The 22,259-nt window shown below is 49.3% G+C and overlaps 1 protein-coding gene across 4 annotated transcripts in view; it reads right to left on the bottom strand.

The window, feature by feature from the left end:
- Positions 1-22,259, bottom strand: part of LOC144828970 (kinesin-like protein KIF17) — a 1,092,500-nt gene that overhangs the window by 333,194 nt on the left and 737,047 nt on the right. For all 4 annotated transcript variants that reach the window (XR_013610565.1, XM_078687639.1, XM_078687641.1 and 1 more), the window contains exon 7: positions 3,991-4,138. Coding sequence is in view for 3 of the 4 variants with exons in the window: in XM_078687639.1 (XP_078543765.1) it covers positions 3,991-4,138 (148 nt within the window). In the remaining variant the exon portion in view is untranslated. The remainder of the gene's footprint in view (positions 1-3,990; positions 4,139-22,259) is intronic.

The following is a 22,259-nucleotide window of genomic DNA, read 5'->3' as shown; positions in this document are numbered from 1 at the left end:
GCCACTCTAAAGCTCACCCAAGAAGAGGTTGCTGTAGTGGTAATGCCATACTTGAGGGCCACAGGCAATTTCATAAATCCTACCTATTGCTCAAAATTAGGGATCCTACAGTAAAGAAAAAGAGACCCGAAATAGTCAGGGCCGTAGACAGTTCTTTGTTGACTTCCAGTCCAATCACCCACGAGACTCAACTGGTTCACATGACCTGTGGCAACGAATCTTAAAATCACGAAGAATAACTGAGTTTTGAAATAACTGACGCACCACAATTTGAAATAATTTTAGGAATGGCATAGTTCATGGTTCATAATCCCACCATAGACTAAGGTAAAAAGAATGTGACTTTTCCAACAAATTGGTGTCACCAATCTTGTCTAAAACCGCATCTAAAGCTGGTAACTTTGACAATCAGGGTTCCAGTTATCACACATTTCATCTCAACAACTGTTGAGCAAGATCTAACCTTGTCTACAGAATATGAAGCCTTTCATGACGTCTTCAGCTAAAGTCAGGCAGAGACTTTACCTCCTCATCGGGCATGTGATTGACAAATTGCTCTGGTTCTCAGCATTAAAATACTGTTTAGTCGGATCTATACTATCAAAGAGCAAAATAACATATCTATGGAGGTACTTAGATACGTTTCTGCAGATTGGATTTATGTGACCATCCAATTCTTCAGCAGCCTCACCCTTAGTCTTTGTCCCTTAAAGCAGTGGGGAGCTTTGGACCTGCATTGGCTACAGGGCTCTCAATAACATCACTATAAAGATCCAGTACCCCCTTCTACTCATTCCAGTACCATTGGATCAAGTTAAAGACACTAACTTCTATACTAAACTTGATTTAACGGGGGCACAACATTTGGTCGGCTTAGGCCTGGACATGGATAGAGGTCAGCCTTTTGTATCAGTTAACGGCTGTTTGACAACTTTGTGATGCCGTTTGGACTATTTAATGCTCCTGCGGCATTTCAATTTAAATTTAAATTTTTGTAAACTCACCAAATGGGAGTTTCACACCACTAAGGTGGAATGTTTAGGATTCCTCCTAACTTCTCATGGCATCTCCATGGCTGAACATAAGATTAAGGCCAATACTGATTAGCCAAAAACTCAAAATATTAAAGATATAGGAGGTCCATGCGGGCGGTCGATGCTTGCTGCGCAAAGAAACAAACGTGAGGCAGCTCGCACTGATTTTCTGTGCAAGTGGCACAGTTCTAGTACAAACTGCACTGTTCGGGGTCAAGAAAAACCCATAAGCTTGAATTTAAGACCTTGCGAGCCGCACCAAGGGCCCAGGACCTAAGAGGCACCTGCTGGGGATCAGGAACTTGATTTAGACATGTCCAGGAGCTTTGGGGAACACATTATGGCCCCGAGGCTCAGATCAGGAGGCCAGTAGACTAGCCATTTGAGTTACTCTAGGATACTGGGTTCAAGATGGGGTTGCAGGTCCAGTTCTTTTTCCCCAGGCAAGACGGCAGCAGGTCAGCATAGCAAAGCAGCAGCTCCTTCAGAGTAGCGGTCCAGCAGAGTGATAGTCCTTGTAGCAGCACAGCAGTTCTTCTTCCTGGCAGAGTATTCACAGGTCCAGAATTGTACTGAAGTGGTGGTGTCGGAGGTCCTTGTTTTTTTTACACTGGTGCCCTAGTTCTGGAAGGTTGGAGAAGCTTCTAGACAGTGTCTTTGAAGTGCATGGAATACCCTGTCTCCTATGCCCTGGCTCCAAGCTGGCTGGAGTGACAATGCAGGGTTGTTAAGCCCTTTGTGTGGGACAGGTCATAGCCTATTCAGGTTTAGGTTAGGCTGGGCCCAGTTCCTCCCTCCCATTCTGCCAGTGGTGGTCTATCCAGTCACACATAAGCTCCCATTGTGTGTGGTTGCCTAGGAGGAATACACAAAGCCCAACTCCCAACTATACCGAATCATGTGTCCAGAGACAGGTTGCAGCCACCAAACAGCTAAGGCAAGAAAATGCCAAATTTCAAAAAGACATTTTCAGAATTGTAATTTACAATCTCACTTCACCATATGTTAGGACCAAACTTGAAGGAGTTCGCTTCCCATTTGGTAATTAAAATGATAAAATGTAATAAGGCAACTCCAATGCTATCCTATGGGAGAGTTAGGCCTTGCAGTAGTGAAAAACAATTGTAAGAGTTTTTCACTACCAGGACAAGTAAAAACTGCACATGTCCAACCTTTTAAATACATTGCACCCTGTCCTTGGGGCTGACCAGGGCATTTCTTAGGGGTGACTTACATGTATTAGAAAGTAAGGTTTGGCCCTGACAAAAGGTTTGTTTTGCCAGGTTGATGGGCCGGTTAAAACTGCACACACAGGCTCTGCAATGGCAGCCCTGTAACTTGTTTAAATGGCTACTTAAGTCATTGGCATAATCTAGCTGCATTTCATTTACAAGCCCATGGCACATGTAGTGCCAGTTTACTAGGGACTCGCCAGTAAATTAAATGTGCCAATTATGTATACAGTAATGTAACCATGTTTTAAGCAGAGAGCACAAGCACTTTAGCACTGGTTAGCAGTGGGAAAGTGCACAGATTCCTCGAGCCAACAAAAACAATTCAGCAAAAAGGGGTTGATGACCCTGCAGAAAGTGCCATTTTCAACAAAGGATCTACACATATGAACCCTTGCTAAATTCGGAATTCTGTCTACTTTTCAGAAATATATAGCTTTTCTGGATCACAAATGGGTTTCACACTGGTTTCCACCAGAAATTGGAAGTAGGTTGAAAGCACAAAAAATAAGAAAAATGGGTTACCTTGTTGAAAAATGGCAAAACTGTTGTAATAAATTTATTTTCTTTTTACTGAGCTCTGCAAGTTCCTGAAAGCTGTGAAGATGGTGACTTTAGCACAGTAAACTGTTCATTAATGTAATTGGGGGTAGAGGGAAACAGTATCGGGCTATCTTCTCTGGTCCCTCAAGGAGAATCCACAAATCCTGGTTACCTTTATAATCCCCAGGATGTAGGAGAAAAGGACACAAATTTGGTGTGAATACCTTATGTGGACAAAAAGTTATGAAGACCTATGCCCAATGTACCCCAAATAGCTAAAAAAAAAAGGGCTCAACAATCTGTGTGGGGTGGGAGGCCCGGCAGTTAAGAGGTTATCGTGAGTTTTAAAGTGCTGTGTTTGTTTTTCTGCCTGTGTTTCTCCTGGCACGGGACACCAGTCTACAGCGGTCAAGATGGGGTGGGGGGGAGGAATAAGGACACATGCAGCTGGGGCACTGGCCACACCTGGCCCCCATCTAGAGACACCAGTTATTGTGATAACTATAGAGTTAAATTGTGTCTGGGAAAAAAGCTGAAATGTCAAGTAGCAAGCTCCACCGCCGCTACCATTGGAGAGTTATGGAAATTAGAGTACGGCCTAGCCTTGGCTTGGTAAGATGTATTGAGAGACACAAGAGTACCCCAATATGTGAACCTGGGGTTTGTTAAAGTAGTAGGAAAACAGTGGTTCTGGTGTGGCTAACAGGTCCAAATATAAAGTGACCCTGTGGAGGGCACTATGTATTAAGAATAGGAAATGAATTCCTCTAGGGAGCGATAAGCAATGTACAAGGGGACGTAGGTCAGTTTATGTCAGAGATTTATTTCCAAAACAATAGTATTCAGGTGCTCACACATTAAGTGAAAAAAAGCATGACGTGAAAAGTGAAAGTGAAATTAAAATTACGACATCGCATTGACAACAATATTAGAAGCTCCTCAAAAAACTACTTACACAGTGGGAGGAGTTTATGTTGTAGGGCTGTAAACCGCGTTTCGATCTCAACTGTTTGAGATCATCATCAGGACATATAGCAGGTGGCTTTGTAAGAAGCAGTAACCAGCGTTTTAAGGCAGTGAACGAAAAAAAAATCACTGAACATTGATGGTACACAGGTGTCAGTATCCACCTAGGAACATGAAGAAAGGGTCTGACAGATACATTTTACCAAACTACTCACCTGTATTCCTTTTTGAACTCTCTTCCAAGTTAGTCAGCTTTTCTTCATATGATATCCGCAAGATGTGAATATCTTCTTCCAGTTGCGCACGTGATTTCTGTACAGCTTCAAACTCTGTTTTCATCATTGTAAACTTATCTTCATATTCCTAAACAGAAAGTCAGGGTTAGTCACTCAAAATGAAACCTGGAAGAGAGACAGTGATGTCGGTATACCGAGTCATGCTCATTTAATAACACCAACATGTAGCAACTTGAAACTACTGTCCGACAAAGATACTTCTCTCCAAAGCTGCGTAGTAATTAAAAGTCAATGACAAACACATGTCTCTCTGTGCAGCAAGACCCACTTCGCTCCCACTAGTAAGTCCCTTACACACTTCAATTTCCCTAATTGAAGTCAAATTATAGCAGGGTCGGACAGGCCTTATGGCAATTAGGCAGTGCCCGATGGGCTGGTCTGACAGATCAGTGTGCACGCCAATTTTTAAGCGGTTTGTGGGCCTGTTTTAAAACCAGGTAGGCCGGTTTTTACTGTTGGTTTCTCTGATTACCAAAAATACTTTCTGCAGCAAACACAAGTGCATGCAGGCTCCCATATCTTGCAAGATATCCATATAGCACGTCTTTACAAGTTGAGAAGCACCCTGATTTGTAAATGTAGGCCACTTTATTAGCCAGTTGGTTCGCCAATGGGGGATCCCTTTTTCAGTTTCTCCAGCACAGTGAAATCTATTGCATTTAATATAAACTTAAAATGGGCTTATAACCCACCTTCACTTTTCATTAGTTGGTGTGCCTGCCACTTACTTGTCCTCCATTTCTATTAGATGTAGCATACTATTTCCTGTTGTTCCTCTCACGTGTTTCCCTCATCACTGTGCCATGGGCCATGTACTGTTTGCATCTACTTTTGTGGAACTCTTTTTTTTTAGGTTTCACCTGCACAGCGTTTGCACTGTGCTTGTTTTTCAAGTGCTGGTAATTCTGCAAGAGGATTAATTGCTTAGTCAAAAGTTTTGTTTGCCATCCGATCCGCTGTTTTTCATTTGTTTCTCTTCTTTGTGTTTCCCTCCACACTGTAACTTTAATTTCCTCCACGAGGCTTGGAACGCATTGTTCTCCAAGATTCGCTTTCAGCCCTTATCCCAGGCCCATTGGTTGTGCATGCGGTGGCGCCCATCAGTATTTCATTATGCATTGTTTTGAGGCTTATCCCAGTTCACCATCATGCCAAAACCCCTGCGGTACCACCGGGCCACTTCCAAGCCCCTTACCTGTTTTTCCCTAGTCATAGTCTAGTCTTTTTACACAAGAAATGTCCTATGTCCTCATGATGTACCAGTAGTTACCGGCTCCAGACTCGCCTGCGAGACACTTGGGTAAGTGCATCAACAAACAACAGTAAGGAATCAGTATAAATCAAAGCACAAAACGCTATTTTAGCAATTTCACTAGTATTCATGGTTATCACTAGTTTTTCCAGTTGTATAAAAAGAAAGGTGATTTTATTTTTTTAGAACTACAATGAAATTAAATTAAATTACATGCAATTTAAACCGTGGCTTTAGAATTATCGAAATAGGAACTAAAGATCCCACTCCTTTGGGCTTATTTGTTGCACTACTCCTTCTGGTGCTGTGAGTGGTTTGCCGGGCGCCACATGTGCATCTACCTTGAAGGGAGGGAACTAAATCCGCAGAATGGCAATTAAGACTTGTTTCCAGTAACTGACTGTTGACAGTTGAATTGGCTTTAGCCCAAGAAAACACTGTGCAACAGCTCTGTGAAAGGCACAAGAATGTGTGCACTTTCAGCCTTTGTAAAAAAAAAGTAACTAAATTTTCAATGCCTAATACTGTGAGGGTACTGCTTCACGTTCTCCAAGTAGAATTTGGTACAAAGGAATGTTTTTGCTTAGTGTGCTGAGTAAACAACATCACTTAATGAATCAGGCAAGTACTGCCATTAAGCAGCAACTCCCACAGGTGTGAATCCCAAGATATCTGTATTTCTCTTTTCTCAAGTGACATTTTTTCTCTCCATCTCTCCTTTGGTTCTCCCCACTCTCTCCTTCATACTATCTTCCTCTCCTCTCACTTGATACCCTCACTTCCATGCCTGTGAGAAGTTAGCCTGGCATATGATGTCCACTACTCTAGTGGGCACCTTGCACCAGTCTAATTGACCCATATTGATGGTGGTTGTAAAGTCAACCTTATAGACAAGCTATCCTAGTGGTAGCATGGACCAGCAGACTTAGGCTAAAACTTAAGAGAGCATGTGAAGCTAGTTGTTTTACCAATAATAACCCCTTGAATACCAAATGAAAGGACACCACACAAGGTATATCAAATATATATGTATTTATTTCTAACACAACCCCTCTGCACTCTTTATGAGGTCAGAGGTAAAAGTACATCACAAGTTACTCAATTAGCATTCGATAAGTTGCACAAATACAGTTATGCCCTAGGGGCCTCACAAACCATATACTAAGAAAGTGGTATAAGAACCACGACAGAAATAGAAAGTAGGCCTAGGGCATAGGGAATCGCTGGGGCTACACTAAACAATCAAGGGTTAGGAAGTAGGAGGCCCACGGGGATGCGTGCAGTGTCTAAACACAGTCGCGAGTTACCATTGACTTATAATGGAGAACGTAAGAGTTACAAAGTTACTGTTTTAGGGCACTTCCGGATGGACTACGACAAAACCCTTATAGACTACGACACTTCGAGAGTCAAGACCCACGGGAGCACCGGAGTACTCGTGTTACCTCACCCAGGGAAGCCGGGTGCATAGGTGCCTTTTGGTGTAGGGTTTCGTCGATGCTTTCAATGGAGATCTGCAAAGAAGTGCTGCAGGCGACCAGAGGAAGAGTGTCCTGGTGGATCCATGGGTGGATCGAAGAACTGAAGAACCTGAAAGCAGAAGGGACAGCGTCTGGGTCACTAGCCAGTGACCAGGAAGGTACCAGGAAGGAACCAGGCGATGTTGCGATGATCTCCGGTGAAGAGGTGAAGCTTGTCTCTGCAGCCACGAGGACCAGGAGGTGTCGACGACAACCAGGAGCTGGATTCGAGCTGTCCCAAAAAGGATCTAGTGGACTGCGGTGTCAGTATCCGGATTGGACCCAACAAGCCTTGGCAAACGCAACCCACGCAGGAAGTGAAGATTGGCTTCGGTGCAGACCAGCAAGGTCTGTGGAGCTTCTCCTTTGCAGGGAAGCTAGAGTAAGCCTGGAGCAACCAGGAAAGCAGTTTAGTTTCAAAAGAAAGTCTTCAGAGGGCTAACTAGCCAACGGGTTAGCAACCGGGAAGACGCGTCGAGCTGAAATGCAAGAGCGGGCCCCACGCGGTGTTGTAAATGAATCTAGGACCCTAGTGTAAAATTTCCCGATTCCTGCCCTTATATAGGTATAGATTATCCTATCCTTATATAGGCATAGAAATCATTACCATATTTAGACTGAGCCTATGCAGCTCAAATACGGCATGGCAACTTCCACTAAATTCCAAGAATCAACAACGATTTCTTAGAGAAACCCGCCTTGAGCAGCTAGGGACTTCCCAGTGCCTGAATACTAATTTATCTAGGAAATCATGGACTTTTCGAAGAACTGAGTCTTTTATGACGTTATTAAGTCCATTCACACGTCAAACTCGGCACCTTCAAAGTATAAATATGCTTAGATTTGCCCAGACAAACACACGGTGGTTTGGAGCAGATCGACGTACTACTTGCCCGACGCCCTGCAGCAGCAAGTGCCGACGGAAGCCGACCCTCCAGCTGACGCACTGAGAGACGCAGTCTTTTCTCCTGCCGAGAAATCCAGATCCAGTGTTTCCAGGCTACCCTTGCGGGTTGCTGGGAAATCGAGTCCTGAGATTGAGATACAAGACCTCCTTCATTCTAAACCAAGGTACTGAGCTGATTAGACCCTTAGAGAATTATTGGATAGATTCTTGGCAGAGAAATACTAAACTTAAACTACTCCTTACTTACTTCTTCCCTTGTACTAGACTTAGGTTAGGTACACCGGGGTAGGCGCATTTTAGAAGCACCAGTTGAGTACTTTTAGTCATTATTTTATCACTGTGTGTATTTTATATGTTTTAGGCAATTTATGGCTTAGAAACCATATCATGCTTTTACAGTACTACTTTATAATACTGTTCGTATTATATGCCTTGTACTTTATAACCAGTGTTACGATTGTAGCAGTACATTTCTTATGCTCGAGAAAGAAGACTGTTCAATAAATACTTTTTATTGAAAACGCTCGTCTCTCTATTTTCTCATCACCTCTGGTGAAACGAAGCATGCACGATTGACTGAGTAAAATAGTTATCTATTGTTTCTGCGACTCTAGAGATTGATTTCTTATTCTTGGGAAACAAAGTTGTCATGTTTATGTGGTTGTCAGAAACAAATCCCTTCTTGTGAATTCGAGGAAGTTTCTAGTGACCTCTGAGCTAGCTGGCACTCACAATTAAGTCTAGTAGATTCGGTAGAGACCTAGTCGACCTCAGTCCTACGTCTAAACTACAGGATTTATTATTCCAATGCGCAGGGCCTATTGGGAATATAGGAACTACACTACATGGCGCCCAACGTTTGGTAAGGCGATCATTTAACGCTAGATACTAGAGTAACTCAGTCGTGCTTTTCACAAAGACCCCTTTTCTCCCATAAAATACTCCAATAGACGCCTGGAGTGGGTGAAAGGATAATATCCACCAAAACTGAGTAGGACGAAAAATCCTATGTATAAGTTTTTGTTTTTTTCAATGTTGAAGGATACAGTGTTCCAAAATATTGTGCACCTAATCTTTGTTTCCTTGAAACTTGTTCTGCAAACTCTTCAATCAGTAAAAATAATGGTTACTGACGAAGAATTAGAAAGAGCTGCAGCAGCAGCTCAAGCAGCCTTAGATGACAGAAATCTCCTAGAGAATGACCCGGATGCTATAATCATCCCGGTAAATGTAAGGAAAACTATAACTTACAAACTGATAAATAATGGAGTATCATCGAGAGGTGGTAAAGTAATCTTTGTTATAGAGGCACATGAGTATCGACAGACAGAGGTATTCTATTCATGGATTCACTTTCCTCCAGCAGATGGAGATACACACGAGTTTCACTACTGCAAAGTAGAGAAACCTCCAACGGAATATATTCCTTACGAGGACGTTGAAATTCCATTAACTTACCAAGAGCATCAGCTCTGGTTTAAAGGCGCCCTACAACATCAAAATCACATTACCAGGCTCGGTCCACTAGGTTGATCAGGAGCGACATGGACGCTATTAGCCAGCTATACACCACATCCTGACATTGAAAGAATGACAGGTCCAGAACTGTTAGTACAGCTAAAACAGTTAATAAAAATAAACAGACAATTGGTACAATATGTCATGCGGACCTTAACAGTCCAACTTACAGTAAGGCTTCCACAGCACACCCCCTCACCAGGGGAACACAAACAAAATCACACTACAGACTATACAATCAGTCATTGGTAAACTGCCTGCTAAAAGGGAACAAATTCTGTTTTGGTTAGCACAAAAAATTACTCAAATTGAGGCAGCATTCCCTGATAGTACACCTCATGAGAAACACAGAATTCTGACAATCTGTTTACCAATGGGGATAGCACCACATGTGGAGGACTGTGACACTTGGGGTACAGTCTTTGCTTCAATCTACACAAAAACACATGGTGTCCCGTCTATGGCCGTAATACCTGACGTTCTGAGACAGATTCAAAATGAATACGGTCCAGAACCGGCCTTGAATCGAGGTATGAAATTACTGAAAGATTTCAAACAGGTCTCGGCTATACTATTAGCCAATATCAAAGGTGAAGCAGCATCCGTGGCAATCCGCCAGAAGTTAAAAGAAACAGATATAACAGACCAACCATATGAGCTTGCAAGAATTTTTTTAATAATCAACTTTATTGGCATTTTTAAAACAACAAAGACAACTCATTGGCAGCAGCTCGACAATTAATAGGTACAGTGGGGAAAAATCAGCAGTATACATAAAAGGGATTAGAGCAAATCGGTCCGACATTACATTTACATGGTTTTGGCAAGAGACAAAGCATACCTCTGGGTTCACGGTGGAAGCAGATTGTACCATTTCCCCCAAATCTTGGAGAACTGTGCTGGCGAACCCCGGGATTCGAAAAAGGCCTCCTCTTGGGCCCCACACCAATCCACCCCTCTCCTCCAGCCCTTCACCGTGGGAGCCGAATCCTGCAGCCAGTGACGTGCTATGTCCCGCTTAGCCACGGCCACCGCCGACCCCAGCAGGCGCTTATCTGATCTAGTACCATCCAGGCCGTCAAAGATCCCCTGGAGCAGCCGAAGCGGGTCATGAGGGACCTCCCAGGCCAAGGCCTGTGAAAGCTCTCTCTCCACTCCCCTCTAAAACCTCCCGAGCCCCGGGCATGTCCATACCATGTGATAGAAGTCGGCCGAGGACTGTCCACATCTGGAGCAGTCTGGGGAGGTTCGCAAGTGGGCACGGTAAAGCCTCTCTGGGGTGAGGTAGGACGTGTGCAGGTAGTATGTCTGTACCAACCACAACTTGGAGGACGTGGTTAGGGTACGTGGGGCCATCAGGGCATCCCCCCAGTCGGCCTCCTCCAGGGATCCCACCCATCCCTCCCATTGGGTACGCAGTTGGTCTAGGGACGTGGGGCTAATTTTGACTAGGGCACGGTAGATTCGGATACTCCCCCCCCCCCCCCAGGTCCCCCATCATCACCTGGGCTTCTAGTGGGCTGAATTCTGGAATGGTAGTTGACGCGGGGAGAGGCGCTTGGAGGGTGTGGCGCAGCTGCAGGTAGCGGAAGTGCTGGGTATGGGGAAGGGGGTGGCACTGTTGTAGGTCGGCAAAGGCTCGGATATGGTCTCCCACCCATACATCCGCAAGCACCGACACCCCAATGAGATCCCAGCATCGGAAACCGCCCAGGGACGATACCTCTCGGAGCCAGTTCCCGTGCCAGAGTGGCGTCTGGCGGGTAAGTCTGCGGTTCCATCCCGTGTGATGTAGGGCCGTGCGCCAAGCCTGCAAAACCGCTCTAGTAATTGGGGCCATGGTTTGTGGGACCGGGCATCCGTAGAGGAGTGCCTGGAGCTGTGGGAAATCTGTCTCCTCCAGTTCCACCCGATATGCCGGGTTGGACCAGCCGCCCGCATACCAGTCGTGGATGACGATCAGTTTGGTGGCAAGATAGTAGAGGTAGAGATGGGTCACCCCCAGGCCTCCATCAAAGGGTGGGATGCGGCTGTGTGCGAGGGAAATCCGCGGTCTTCCGCCACACCAGAGGAACCTGGACAGGGTTCCATCTAGCTCCCGGAACCAGGCACGGGGAAGGGGAATAGAGGTGTTCTGTAAGATATACAGGAAACGGGGGAGGATCATCATTTTGAACAGCGCGCTCCGCCCCAGGGGATAAAGAGGAAGGGATTGCCATTTCTTTAAATCCGATCTCATTCGGGTCACTAGGGGCGTGATGTTCAGTGCCCATTCCAACTCTGGCAGCAGAGTCACCCATATCCCCAGGTATTTGACCGAGTTGTGTCTGAGGGGGATGGACGACTTTGCTATTATGCAGACAGACCTTTTAACATACGCATGTATTTCTGTTTATCTAGTGCTAGATTGCAAACCATCATGTTTGTATATTCACAAGGGCGGTGAATTCCATTAATACCGCTTCCAGAACATCCAAGATAAATTGCCCATAAAAGTATGAATTCTTGACAGTTCGGCAGAATGCTGAGTATTTAGAAAGTACTAACAAATCAGATGCTGAGTGAATTATTTAAGTGTTTTATAATATAGGGATTACACACATTGACCCACATAGGGATCCGATCACAGCGCAATTGATTAAGCGACTGTCTGTTCACGAAGTACTAATACTAGTTCCCTAGAACTAGAGGTATGTAGTGCATCATTGTCTATGTGTTATTGGCAAGAAGTGTATGTCTGGAATACAAAGTAGACATCCTAATGAAGTACAGCTCTGGTTTAAAAAAATCTGTGTAATATCTTTCTTTGTAGTAAAAGCTATCATAATCAAGTAGGAGGAAGAGAGCTAGGAAAGTCTGTTTACAAAGAAACAGATATTGTATAAATTGGATTAATAAGCAGGATTAGTGTATTTCAAATTGTCGATTGTTTTAATATTTTTTGTATTTGTTTGTAAAGCACCTTAACGTCATAATATATAAGAGCCTGTGTACTAAATGTATGTATTTTTTCTAGAAGAAACCGTCCTGAAGAAGGTGTCATATCTCCAATATAAGCACCAAAACGCTGCCTCGACTTTTTATGGGTTTTTTGTATCAATTGTATATTTTGGATATTTTAAATGTATATGGCTATATCTTGTTTTTACGAATAAAATGTGATAATTTTTAATTCATATTTCCACTGTGTATGGTGTAATCAGTGCTCTGATGACGATTTTGTTGTGTGCTTTTGTTTTCTCTTTGACCTAAAGTGTATTGTTGAGTTACTGGTTCCAAACAGAATATTGTGTCCTGAACTAAAGTAGCTCCTGACCTCCCATAGTGTTACTGTGGTAGGCAGGAGTAGTGTATTAGTAATTCTCTAATATAATTTTGTTTGAGGGACTTTTGTGAATCTTTTCCGACTGCCAGTCAAAACATTCCCGGGAGGGGTGCAGCGGGCCAGGGTGGACTTCGCCACGTTAAGCCGAAGGCCGGAGACCTGCTCGAAGTCCTGGAGGAGTTGCAGACATTTGGGGCCAGAGTTAGCCGGGTCTGCCAAGTACAAGAGCACATCATCTGCGTAGAGGGCGATCTTGTCTGTGTGACTCTCATTCCAGGTCCACCCCTGAATGAGGCGGTCATGCCGGATGAGCGTTGCCAGGGGCTCCATCGCTAGCGCGAAGAGGATTGGAGATAGGGGACACCCCTGGCGCGCCCCTCTACGTATCGGGAATGCCTCTGCGAGCGCCCCGTTTACTAGCACTCGGGCCCTGTGGTTTGCGTAAAGGACCCCAATGTAGCTGCGGAACCGCGGGCCGAAACCCATCTCCCTCAGCACGTCTTGTAGATACTCCCAACCCACCGTATCAAAGGCTTTCTCGAAGTCGAGAAAGAGGAGGGCCTGGTATGGAGATAGGCGGAAGCGATGGGCCAGAGCCAGATGGAGGCGGCGGATACAGTGACGGGTGCCTCTGGCCGGTATGAAGCCACATTGGTCCGGGAGGACTAGATCTTGTAGGAAGGGTTTAAGCCTCTGGGCCAATATTGTGGCGAAGAGCTTGATCTCGATGTTGATGAGGGAAATAAGACTGAAGTCCGCACAATTCACCGATAGTGGGTAGGTCATGGGAATGACCACTATCGTGGCCAAGTCCGACTCGGGGGGGGGGGGAAGGCGCCCTCTCTATCACGTAGTGGAAGAGTTGCAGCAGTTTGGGGGCCAGAGTATCCCGGAACGCCGCATAGAACTCCTGTGGGTATCCGTCCGGGCCAGGCGTTTTGCCACGGTTCAGAAGGGGAATGGCCTCCAGGACTTCTCTCTGTGTGAAGGGCTGCTCCAGGGTTTCTGCATCCTCTGGAGTGAGGGAGGATAACCGGACGCCGGCCCGGTCCAGGTGGTTAGTTAGGAGCGCTGCCGGAGGGCGCGCTGCATTGAGGCAAGTGTAGAATTCGGCGAATGTTCCCGCTATGGCCCCGGAGGTCATCCGGAGGGTGCCATCCGATGCATGTATCTCCGGAATGACGCAGTGAATCTTAGGGTAGGACACCAGGTTGTGGAGGAGTTTGCCGTTTTTATCACCCCAGCCATATATCCGCGCTACAGACGATCGCCACAGCTGCTGGGCCGAGTCGGGCGAGACTTGGCGGAGCTCTTCTCGGATCAATGCTAACTGCCGGGTGGGTTCCTCCGCCCACTTGCAGCTAGTTCGGCCTCGAGCCGGGCCGCCTGGGACTCCAATTCCGCAAGCCGGGCCAGCCGGTCTGCTCGTTTGGCGTGAACCAGTCCCCTCGCCACTCCACGGATCACTGCCTTACCAGCCTCCCATAGGGTCCTAGGTGACCAGACGGAACCCTCATTGGTGGTGAAGTAAAGGGTAATTTCCTGCCCTAGGTCATCTACCAGCGCCTGGTCCTGAAGAAACCATGCATTTAGGCGCCACACCGCACACGGTCCCCCCGGGGCGGAACCCATGTGGAGGGAGACCAGGGAGTGGTCCGACAGTCCCCTCGGCAGGATAGTCACTCCGGAGACCCAGTGACAATCTGTGGCCGGGAGCAGGAGGAGGTCGATGCGGGAGTGGTGTGATGGGAGGCCGAGGTATGAGTGTACTGTGTCGTGCGAGGGTTCCATACCCACCAAGTATCGCAAAGCCCCAGGGCCGACGCCCAGCTTGAAAGGGCAGACGCGGATGAGGAGCGGGCCGCCGAGGGGGGACCAGTCGTGTCTCGTCCCGGCTGCATTACAGCGTTAAAGTCGCCTCCAACAATTGTGAGGCCGGGGGGAAAGCGGAGAGGATCTGTGTGAGGGACCGTAGCGCCGGGGGCAGGAGAGCGGGTGGGACATAGACATTCAGGATGTTCAGGGGGCCGCCCTCCATTACGCCCGAGATCACAACATATCTCCCCTGTGGATCATTGTAGGCTCTGGTCAGGGTGAAGGGGAGGCTCCTCCGGAGCAGGATTGCCATCCCCCGGGAACCGTGCTGAAACCCAGAGTGCCTCACCATCGTAAATCCGTAGCGAGCCAGGAAGTTGCATTGGGTGCCTAAGAGATTGGTCTCTTGGAGAAAGAGCACATCCGCCAAGAGGCGATGCGCCGTTCGAAGGACCGCCGCGTGCTTGATGCGGTCAAGGAGACCGTTGACGTTCCAGGAGAGAACTTGAAGGGGTCTAGTCAGTGAGTACGCCATTGGGGGAGGAGACGACATGGGGGAGTGCAGGGCCAGCAACGGGGGTGCGCCGCGGGGGTAGGGCCCGTCACATCGCTCTGGAGCCGGGGAACAGGGTATGCAGCACGGGCCAGCGAGGCCCAGGCGCCTGGGGCGCCTGTGGGTTCTGGAGAAGGGGGGGCGGCCGCCTGCAGTCCGCTCCTGTGGTGGCTCGTGGGGACCCAGGGTTGCCAAAGCATCAGTGCGCATGAAATGTGTCAGACAGGGATGTGCCCACCATTGAACATCAGTAGGAGGAGCAGCTGCCAGCCGCTCGCAAGTAGCAACTATGTAAGCCGAGGAGCGGCTGAACATTACCAAACTGAAAAGCAGCCCATAGGCGGCTAAGAACAATAAAACCATGGGAGACAACGGCCCCCCTCCTCGACACCACCCACCCTACACTTCAGAACAGGAAGCATCTGTCGCCCTAAAGTACAACACCCAAAGGGAAACCCCTCCCTAGGGGACTGAAACTAAACTGAAACGGTTAGTTGGGAGCAGTGGCACTAGTCCAGAGTCAATCAAGGGAGGACCCCCCTCCGTATTGCTGGATGAATATCAACAGCCATAAACGATGCAATTTTAGTAACAAACCCAGTACTGCGACAGCTCTTTGCGTAGTCGCAAGAGACAGCAGGATGTATAGACGGAGATGAGAGAGAGATAGGCAGAAGAAACAATTGGGACGAAAGGGAGAGCGTAAGAGGGAAGAAAAATCAGGAGCTGTTCAAGTTGCAGTTCTTGGGTGTGGCCCCCACGAGGCCTTCCGCCGTCCGGTAAGACCTGGGAGGTCATTCCCCGCAGTTCGGCCGCACAGAACGGCCTCAGGTAGATAGACACTTCGAAGCCAGGTTCAGGCCTCTGTCTCCTGTGGAGAGTCCCGGATCACCGGGCTGCCGGACAGGTCCGAGTCCAATCTGGATTTACGCAGGTTCGTGCCCGAGTCCCAAGGGCATATCAGTGATGGTCACAGGTGACGGCCTGGCCGCTGGGGGAGATCCACGTTCCGGGGAGGAGGTGACCGCTGCGCAGGTCCCCCTGGTGAACGGGAGGCGTCCTGACGCCGGCGACCCCGTCTGCGGGATCCGGTCTGGCGCCGCCTTGGCTTGGGTCCCTCGCGGGCCGGATGGACGTTGGGTCCTTGGGTAGGGGAGGGCACTCGCCCAGGCAGAAGGGGACGTTCCTCCGTGAGCCAAGTCCAGGCGGCCTGCGGGGTGTCAAAGAAGAAGGACTTGTCTTGGAAGAGGACCTTGAGCCTGGCGGGGAACAGGAGACCGTATCGCAGACCCATCGCCCTAAGCTTTTGCTTGACTTCGTCGTAGGATTTCCTTTGGGACTGGACCTCCCTTGAGTAGTCTGGGAAGACCATCATTTTAGAGTTCTGGAATAGCAGGGGACCTAGGTCTTTGGCCGCGCCTAGGATGGCATCCCGGTCTCGGAAATTAAAGATGCGGAGGATGAAGGGTCGGGCAGGGCCTCCAGGGGGAGGTTTGGGCGCCAAGGAGCAATGGGCCCGCTCTATGGCGAACCAGGGGGTGAGTTTCTCCGCCGGCATCCAGGACCGCAACCAGGTTTGCAAGAAGTCTGCCACCGGACTCTTCTCCACCCCCTCGGGAAAGCCCAGGAGGCGTAGGTTGTTCCTGCGGGCCCGGTTTTCTGCATCCTCAGCCTTGTGATGGAGCTCAGACGTCAGGGTTTAGAGGCAGGCTACTTGGGTCTTGAGAATGGTCAGGTCGTCCTCTGTCATGTATATGCAGGTTTCGGCTTCGGTGATACGCGCCGTGGCGTTTCTGAGGTCTTGCCGGATTAGGGCTACGCCCACCCGTACCTCCCCAATTTTGGTCTCGACCGACGTCTGGGAGCCGCTGATCGCCTGGAGGATTGTTGACAAGTCCCCCCCCTCTGCCCCTTGGGGGGGGGGGGTACCGGGGGCATGGTCCGCCCTGGTAAATTGGTCCATACGTAGCTGGGAGGAGGGGACCGGAGTCTGTGTATTCTTCCCCCTGACCATGGTCCCTCCAGGTGGTCGTGGGCCGGGGGGGGGGTGTCCCGGCTGCAGGCACTCAGTCCAGTCGGAGGAGCCGCCCACTCGCGCAGCAGACCTAGGTGTCTGGAACCTGCGGTGGCGTTGGTGGAGCCGTCCGGTCGCAGCAAGAAGGGGGCACCCAGGTGGGCGCCTCAGTTGGTGCGCCCAGTGACAGCAGGGCCAGTTCCCGAGTAGCGGGGTCTATCAGACCCCCGTCCGCCTGGCCCGAGTCTCAGGGGAGGAATAGCCACGGCGCCTGGGCAGGTGTGTTGGCCGGGGGTCAGTCCTTAGCCTCTCAGTCTAGTCGCCGTAGACAACACCGGGGAGGCCTCCGGATGGGCACCGTGGCGTCAGCTCGGGAGGGAAGCGGTGGCCAGTCCCCCGGGGGAGACTAGGCAGGGGTTCCAGAGCAGTCCTCCCGGGATGGGGGTAGAGCCGTGGGCAGTCTTGGGAGCAATTGCTGCGCGGGGATGCAAGGATATCAGGTCTCCCAGCCCTGGCAGGCTGTCCACGGGCGAGACGCACAGGGGCACCAACCCCTTCCCTGCCCCATCCTCACCTCAGCCTCAGCCACTCCAGGTCCACAGCAGGGGCTTTCAGGATTCGATCTGTCGCAGCTGGCGGCCGGACAGGCTCCCTGGAAGTTTTCGGTACGTCAGGGGTCCAGGCAGGGCGTCCTCGGGGGGGTTGAGGGAGCATCCCCCGCACGCGATGAAGGGCCACAGTACTGCGGGGGGGCCGGGGGTCACCTCCGCCGAGAGCCCCCCCCCTGTCAGGACCCAGCCGCCTGTCTTCGGGATGCAGGTTCAATAGTCAGGGCCAGTCTTCCCAGCTCAGCACAGCCGCCAGGGAGACAGGGGAGGTCCCAACCACCAGGCGCGCCTTCGGGTCCCCAAGGCCCAGCCCCCACAGGCGATCGTCCAGACCAGGCGGGGAGGGCTCGACTTCAGGGAGCAGCCCCCCCCCCTTGCAGCAGGTCCTCGGCGGCCCCAGGCTTCAGTGGGCCGCCAGCGGGCATCCAGGAGCCACCCCTGGTGTATTAGGCGGTCGCAGTTGCCCGGGCGGTTCACCCTCAAGTCTCCTCCTTACTTCGCCAGGCCCTAGAGGTGCTGGGACAATCGGCCGGCCGGTCGGCTCAGGCGCACCCAGGATGCCTCACAAACTGCCAGACGGGTCGAGCCGCCACCGCAAGTCGCCCAGTCCGCCCGATGTCAATATGCGGCCGGAGAGTGAGGGAGAGGGCAGCACCGGTCGCGGCACGGGTCCGCCGCGTTCTTCACTTGGTGGGCCGCCATCTTGGTGGACGCGCGGCCCGGAGAGGCGAGGGCGGTGGAGGCGGCCGCAGGAATCCAGGCAGCACAGGGAGACACCGCTCAGCCAGGTAGGGTCAGTGGTGCAGATGTGATAGTCCGTTGGTGGCTGTTGGCGGTGGTTACAGGACGGATGATGGATGGGGGTCCGGAGCACACTTAAAGTGCGACCTCCATCTTCGAGCTTGCAAGAATTATTGAAAAATCATATGAAGAACTAGGTAGAGATAGTTTGGGTGGGAAACCATTAAAACCCCAGCTAACTGAAAATCCTGAAAAAGCTTTTATTAAAAATAATCTCACTACTCCTAAGAAGAAGTGAGAAAACACTAAGCAAACACTTCCTAAAGAGAAGCATTCGCAGTCCAGAGGAAGATCTCCCCAACGGGGAGGTAGGTCTCCCCAACGGGAGCCCTCTGAAAAAAAGATATAACCTTAGAAATAGGGATAACTTAAGAAAACCTGATAAATATCAAGATACTGATACACTTTCCTCTCGTACCTTTCAGACTTCCTCACAGAAATCTGAGAGGAGAGGACGATCAGAACAAAAAGAGGAACGCGTGAAGTCCAAAGAAGAACAGCACGTTCCAAAATATAAGAAAACTTAATTCACCAAGAAGAAGGTAGCAAGTCTAAAGATCAGACATGCTGAGGATCTTGAGGACACAACTCAAGAACGGGGAGTGGGCCCAAACAATGCTAGACAGCGCAGCAGAAGTGACCATAGCTCGCAAGATCCTGATGGATCATCTGGAGACAGTGGACTTGAATGAATGCATTCAAGTTGAAACTGCCGACACCAGGGTTAGTGTACCCCACAAGTTATATGAAATAATACTCCGGATGGAGGGGGACATACCTAGAAAAATAAAAGCTCTCTTTTGGGATAAGCTTTCCAAGGGTTATGACATTCTTCTAGCTGAACGAGACTGGCCACATGGCGAAGAGATAATTATGCCAGCCTTCTCAAATCATATTCCTATTCATAAAAAATATACATATGCCAGAAAATGGGCAGTAGTTCAGGCTCCAGCATTATATAAAAATCATGTGGGATGGGATGAGGATTCTCCTCGCCATAAAATCCAGTTACAAAATCAACCTACTGCACAGAGGCAGTATCCAGTTAAGCAAGAAGCTAAAAAACAGGTCAGGGAGATTTTAAATCAACTTGAATACCAAGTGGTGATTGAAACATGCACCTCGTCAATGAACAACCCTTTGTTTCCTGTCTCCAAGCCAGACAATTTCATATCGTCTAGTTTTGGACTACAGACACATAAACTCCTGTTACAAAACATTTGCAGTACAAAATGCACACAGTGCAGCACTAATGAATAACGTGCGCAAAAAATATAAAATCACATTAGATATTTCAAATGGGTTTTTCTGTCAAAATATTGCACCTGAAACAGGCATGAGGTCGTGGGGGTGTGGCAGACCGGAATAACAGGCGTGGAGGCCGGATATAGTGGGCGATAGTTCGCCTCGTTTTATTAGCTTTGTACAACAGTTCGTATAACTTTCAAGAAGGAAACATAAGGATGAACACGCAGGGATGGGGTCCGGGTCTTCTCCTTCACTTGGAAGCGGGACGTCAGGGTCTTCGGTTGGTGGTCCCGGTGTGTCCTCGGAGGGTATAGAGAGACAGAAGAGAGAAGGGCTGTTAGTCCAACTGGACCGGAATGGTCGCCTTGATACCGACACCGGGTTGTGGGGGATGAAAAGAGACTGTGAGGAAGGGGGGGTATTTTTTGTAGATAGGTAGGTAAGGTTGAGTAAGACAAAGAAAGTGCTAGGTGAGGGGTAGGTGAGGGTTCTAATTACAACGGTGTCCGTGTGAGCTCCGGTGCTATCCTTCTATATACATATATTTACACTATGTACACGACTCTTCTGGGGCCACAATTATTAGACTGGGAATGATGGTACTCACATGCCCCGCCGCAACTCTTCCCAGAGTTGCGGCCGCTCTCCAGCCACCTCCTGCGGACTCCACCAGTCTTCACTCCACACGTCCTCTTCTTCTTCCGGTGTCGCCTTCTCCGGTTGTCCGTACGCTAGACTCTCCTGCCACGAGTTCGCCATCTTGAACGCTCTTCTCTCCTGGGCTCCGTCTTTTCTGTATTCCGGCTCGGGGACTGGGGGGGACTTCCGGGGTCAGGGGGTGGTGCTTACGGTTTGTCCCCGGCTCCGATTGGCTCCTGCAAAGAAGGACAGAGGGGTGGAGTCCTGGTCGTCAGGGACGCTTCAGGGTTGTTGTCTGAAGTGGGGGATCATTCTGGAAGGGACCCCGTCAGCGAGATGGGGGAGGACCCTGGAGGGCGCCGCATCAGCGAGGTAGGGGACGGTCCCGTATCACATCCCCTTCCCCTAGCAGTCCTTCTTGTATGGGTAGGAGGGGGAGGGTGTCTGGAGAGATAATCAGCGTTTCCTTGGTCCACCCCCTTACGGTGTAGGGTTCTGAATCTATAGGTCTGCAAGGACAAGAACCACCTGAGGACACGGTCGTTGTGTCCTTTGTTCCTGGCCATCCACTTGAGTGGGGCATGGTCTGTATACAGTATGAAGTCTCGTCCGTCCAGGTAATATCGGAGACTTTCAATAGCCCATTTGATGGCAAGAGCCTCTTTTTCCACTACTGCATAATTTATTTCCCTGGGGAAGAGCTTCCTACTCAGGTAAAGAATGGGCCTTTCTTCCACGTTCCTCTCTCTTTGGGAGAGAACGGCCCCTAATCCTTGCTCTGAGGCATCGGTTTGGAGGATGAATGGTTGCGAATAGTCGGGGCTAATGAGTACAGGATCAGACATAAGGGAAAGCTTGAGTTCGTTAAAAGCCTGTACTAAGTGGGGTGAGGGGTTTCTCAGGGTCTCCTCTGGGATAGCGGATTTTTTTAGCAAATCTGTTAAGGGTACAGCTGTTTGGGATAAATTAGGGATGAATCTTCGATAGTATCCCAAAAGCCCTAAGAATGCTATAAGTTCCTTCCGGGTTTGGGGAAAGGGAATGGACTGAATGACGGTTATCTTGTTGTTTTGGGGTTGGATGACACCCTCACCCAAGAAGTAACCGAGATATTTTACGGTTTGCGCGGCCAGGGTGGTTTTGGCGGGATTGATGGTGAACCAAAAGGAACCCAGGGAAGAGACTACCTGTCGCAAGTGGTAGAGGTGTTGTTCCCAGTTGTCACTATAGACAATGATATCATCTAAGTACGCACCTGCGTATTGGGAATGGGGCAGCAATACCTGGTTCATGGCTCTCTGAAAAGTGGCGGGGGCGCCATGAAGGCCAAAGGGAAGGACGGTAAATTGAAACAGCCCATCTGGTGTGGAGAAGGCTGTTTTCTTTTTGTCTTCTTTTTTAATGGTATTTGCCAATATCCCTTGCAGAGGTCAAGTGTGCTTATATATTTAGCTCTCCCGATGCTTTCTACCATCTCGTCTACACGCGGGAGCGGGTAGGTGTCGAAGCTGGAGATTTTGTTTACTGCACGGAAGTCAATACAAACACTTATCGACCCGTCCGGGTTAGGGACCAGTACAATGGGAGAATTCCAACTGCTGATGGAAGGCTCAATGATTCCCATGCGGAGCATTTGGTCCGTCTCGTTTTTGATGACAGCCCTACGGGCTTCTGGGACTCAGTAGGGCCTTTGGCGTACGATCTTCCCCGGATCAGTCTGAATAGCATGTTCAATGATGGTAGTATGACCGGGGTTGGAAGAGAATACCTTTTGTAGGGGCGAAAGGACCTCCCAAAGGTCCTGTTTCTGTCTTTCAGTCAAGTCGAGGTCTATACTGGTCTCATAAGAGAGATCCGGAGTGGGACCCAAGCCTGCTAGTACCGGGCGATGTCTCTCCCACCATTTGAGCAGGTTAATGTGATAGATCTGGGTCGTACCCCGAACAGGATCTAACTCAATCTCATAGGTAACCGGGGTTACTTGTCTC

This window comes from Lissotriton helveticus, chromosome 4_1 (genome assembly GCF_964261635.1).
Source record: "Lissotriton helveticus chromosome 4_1, aLisHel1.1, whole genome shotgun sequence".
Lineage (NCBI taxonomy): Eukaryota > Metazoa > Chordata > Amphibia > Caudata > Salamandridae > Lissotriton > Lissotriton helveticus.
This window is presented reverse-complemented; position numbering and strand designations above follow the sequence as displayed.